The 2,994-nt window shown below is 32.4% G+C and overlaps 1 protein-coding gene across 1 annotated transcript; it reads right to left on the reverse strand.

Moving 5' to 3' along the window:
- Positions 1-281: 281 nt before the first annotated feature.
- On the reverse strand, positions 282-1,163 carry LOC116351214. Its single transcript, XM_031783294.1, has 3 exons — positions 862-1,163; positions 538-584; positions 282-470 (listed from the first exon to the last, which is right to left on the reverse strand). Exons 1-3 carry the CDS (start codon positions 1,034-1,036, stop codon positions 282-284), a joined length of 411 nt encoding a protein of 136 aa, XP_031639154.1. The 5' UTR covers positions 1,037-1,163.
- Positions 1,164-2,994: the final 1,831 nt, after the last annotated feature.

Raw genomic sequence — 2,994 nt, forward strand, 5'->3', positions numbered from 1 at the left:
TCTGTTCATAAAAATCGAAAATTGTGTTTTTTTCCGAGAAAGAACTTCTTGAAAATTATGAAAATTTAAGGATTTTGAGAGAAAAAGGTCTTTCGATGAAATTTTTTGGATGCATTGCGCAAGAGAATCAAAAGGATTAGTCAAATTTCTAAAAAAAAATTATTATTATCCTTTAAAAATTCGAGCAACAAATCGAATGTTATAAAAATAGGATTAAAAAAATTTTCTTTACAAAAGAAAAAAATCGAAAATAAGTTATGTTTATAACTTGAAAACTAACTTTAGTAGAAAAATAAGTAGAAAAAATCCTTACCTCCCGCGCACAAGGATAGGATGAAAAGAAGTGTCCCTTTCATTGCGTCCATGTTAATGGTTGAAAAGTAGAATAGTAAACCGAATGGCAAAGCAACTAATACAATGACTCCAATGGATGACAGAATGAAAAATGGCAACATAAGTTTTGTTTTTTCCTGCGAGAAAAAAAAATTCTGTGAAAATATGTAAATTTGTTAAAAGTCAATTTTCCGACTATTCCACCTTCACTATTCCACAAATCCAGGTTATATTTATCGGCATTAATATGCCTGAAAAAAAAAGAATTGATTTTTTTGGTAAAAATTCTGTTTATACTGATTATTGATTTCATATCTGGTCAGACATTTAGTAGGTTAGCAGTCAACATAAATCTTAGTCGGATAAAGCATATAGAATCAGCGGCGTCCTTGCGACGTCATAGATATATGAATGTATCTCGAATGATAGCACTGATGTTACACTGTTTTATATGTTCTCGACATTGTGGCGCCGTCATTTGGTATGCGGCTCCTTCTGCTGATATGACGTAATACAGTCTTTACTCACAAGTTAAAACCAATTCCCAGCCTTCCATCCAGTCTGAGTTATCGCTTGCATGTTTTTCGAGATGAAAATACCCGTATACCGATGAAATATTTATTAAAAGATTACAAATGCCTATTAATATGCCTGCCGTTCGCAAACTTAGGCAACAACAACTTTTAACTGTTGGAAATGGCATTTTTTAAATTGAATTTTAGAGTACACAAAAATCACAATAATTGTTTTTAAAAAAATATATATGCTAAATTTGATTGTAGGTTGAGAGTATGCAGAAATGCTCTCGGAAAAGAGTTACAGTTTCTCTCTCGTGCTGATGCGATACTGAATTTTATCCAAACGATGGCAAAAAGAAAACACTCTACTTCTCGCGACCATGGCGAGACAAAAAATATACACGCATACGCACAACACGACACTCTCACATATTCCGAATTCAGATTTACTTGCTGTATAAGACAATGTTGTTTTATCACCAGTTTTTAATACTAATAAAACTGATTTCGAAAGAACAGCGGAGACTATAAGTGAATTTGTGAGACTTGAAAGAAGCGAGATTTCGAATGCATAAATTTGGATTTCGACCAAAGCGTTGGACGTTGGGATTTTTAGTTGAACCGCCGTCGCTTGTTTTACATTTTCTTGGAAATCGTTTTATTATGTTGAATCACCCGCATATTCTTTTCTCTATTCGGAAAGACGTTTAAACTGAAAATAAAATGATACAAATGTCGAATTTTCTTATAAACATAAGAAATTGTTTTATTTATAGCACACATTTGTTAACTTCAAAGGGACAAATCAGTTTAAAAATTCTGAAAATATTGACGAGTACTAGAATAGGACCGAAAGTGCCGAAAAATTGCCGGAAGCTTCGAAAGTACAAAAAATACCGACTCATATCATGACTTTGTCAGTGTTCTTCTTGTTACTTTCGGTCATGTTTTAACACTCGGTTGAATTTTGGTAGTGATTCACCCTTGTATGACTGTATAAAATTTGAAAGGCATCGTAGGTTTGCAAAGCAACACTCCGGTACCTCTCCTGTCCACAATTTTGCACCTATCAAAATTTCAGGCATACCATTGGAAAGGTTTTAATGTCTTTCAAACTCTGTAATGAGTTGTCTGTACATCGAAATTTTGGTACGTGCAAAATTGTGGCCAGGAAGGCGAAAAATCTGAATACATGTATTTTGCATTGAGAATCTACTTATTATTGGTGTTGTTGAGTTTTTTTGTGAAAAAAAAGTGTGAATGTATGTACCTCTTCTATGGCGGTTCTAGTCATATTTAATTGACTTCAAATAAATTGTATGATCACCGACTTGTCTGCAAAACATATAACTAAAATCAGTGAAATCAAATATTAATTGATAGCTGTCATCAGTTACCCGTATTCTCCGTTTGGCTCATAGCCAAGTTCATCGGCTATGCGATTCGAATATTTAGATGTAAAATGGCTTGACATAACTTTTAAGCCAGAATCTTTACAAATTCTCTTACCGCACGACAACATATGTTTTCCAATACTAAGTCCACGATATTTTGGTAAAACTAAAAATAATTTTTTAAAATTATTATTTTTATTAATAAATTTACTTTCTTTAGGAGGATTACCTAACAATATGATTTTTTATTACAAATTACCTAACATACTATCGCCTCTCAAATACGCATTCACTCCGTAGTATTCAAATATATATATTAAAACCAGTCATCAATTGTTTTTCTGGATCTGGATGTTTTGGTTTTGTCTAAGCATAAAATTCATCATTTGTAACTTGAAATCAAATCGAAATAATATATTAACTGATTCAGTCATTTACATATATTAAACATATACCGACGATATTATTTGATTGATCAAAGCAGGCCACTGACTTCTTATCATGTAGTATTTGCAACCATTTTCCTTTGGCTTCTTCGCGATCATTGGATCCTATTAAATTTTTTTGAAGCTTTTGTCAATACCGAACAACAAAAAAATATAAACAAATAATACATACTCGAAGCGGATAACGGTTCGTCTCTCAAATAATGTTCGGACATCAATTTCAGTACTTCGCCAAATTTTGATTCAGGTATATATTTGTGGCAGCCTCACTGCTATTAAATTTTGGTACTAAATATTGCCAGA

This window comes from Contarinia nasturtii, unplaced genomic scaffold, assembly GCF_009176525.2.
Source record: "Contarinia nasturtii isolate CC-2019 unplaced genomic scaffold, AAFC_CNas_1.1 Cnas_scaffold_4912, whole genome shotgun sequence".
Taxonomy (NCBI): Eukaryota; Metazoa; Arthropoda; class Insecta; order Diptera; family Cecidomyiidae; genus Contarinia; species Contarinia nasturtii.

What these genes read in the sequence shown, in the direction of transcription:
- LOC116351214 (XM_031783294.1), bottom strand. Translation starts at nt 1,036, where the DNA reads ATGCCATTTCCAACAGTTAAAAGTTGTTGTTGCCTAAGTTTGCGAACG. An exon ending in CTGGGAATTGGTTTTAACTT is followed by an intron (nt 585 to 861) that starts GTGAGTAAAGAC and finishes TTTTTTTTTCAG; the next exon opens with GCATATTAATGCCGATAAAT. An exon ending in GGATTTGTGGAATAGTGAAG is followed by an intron (nt 471 to 537) that starts GTGGAATAGTCG and finishes TTTTTCTCGCAG; the next exon opens with GAAAAAACAAAACTTATGTT.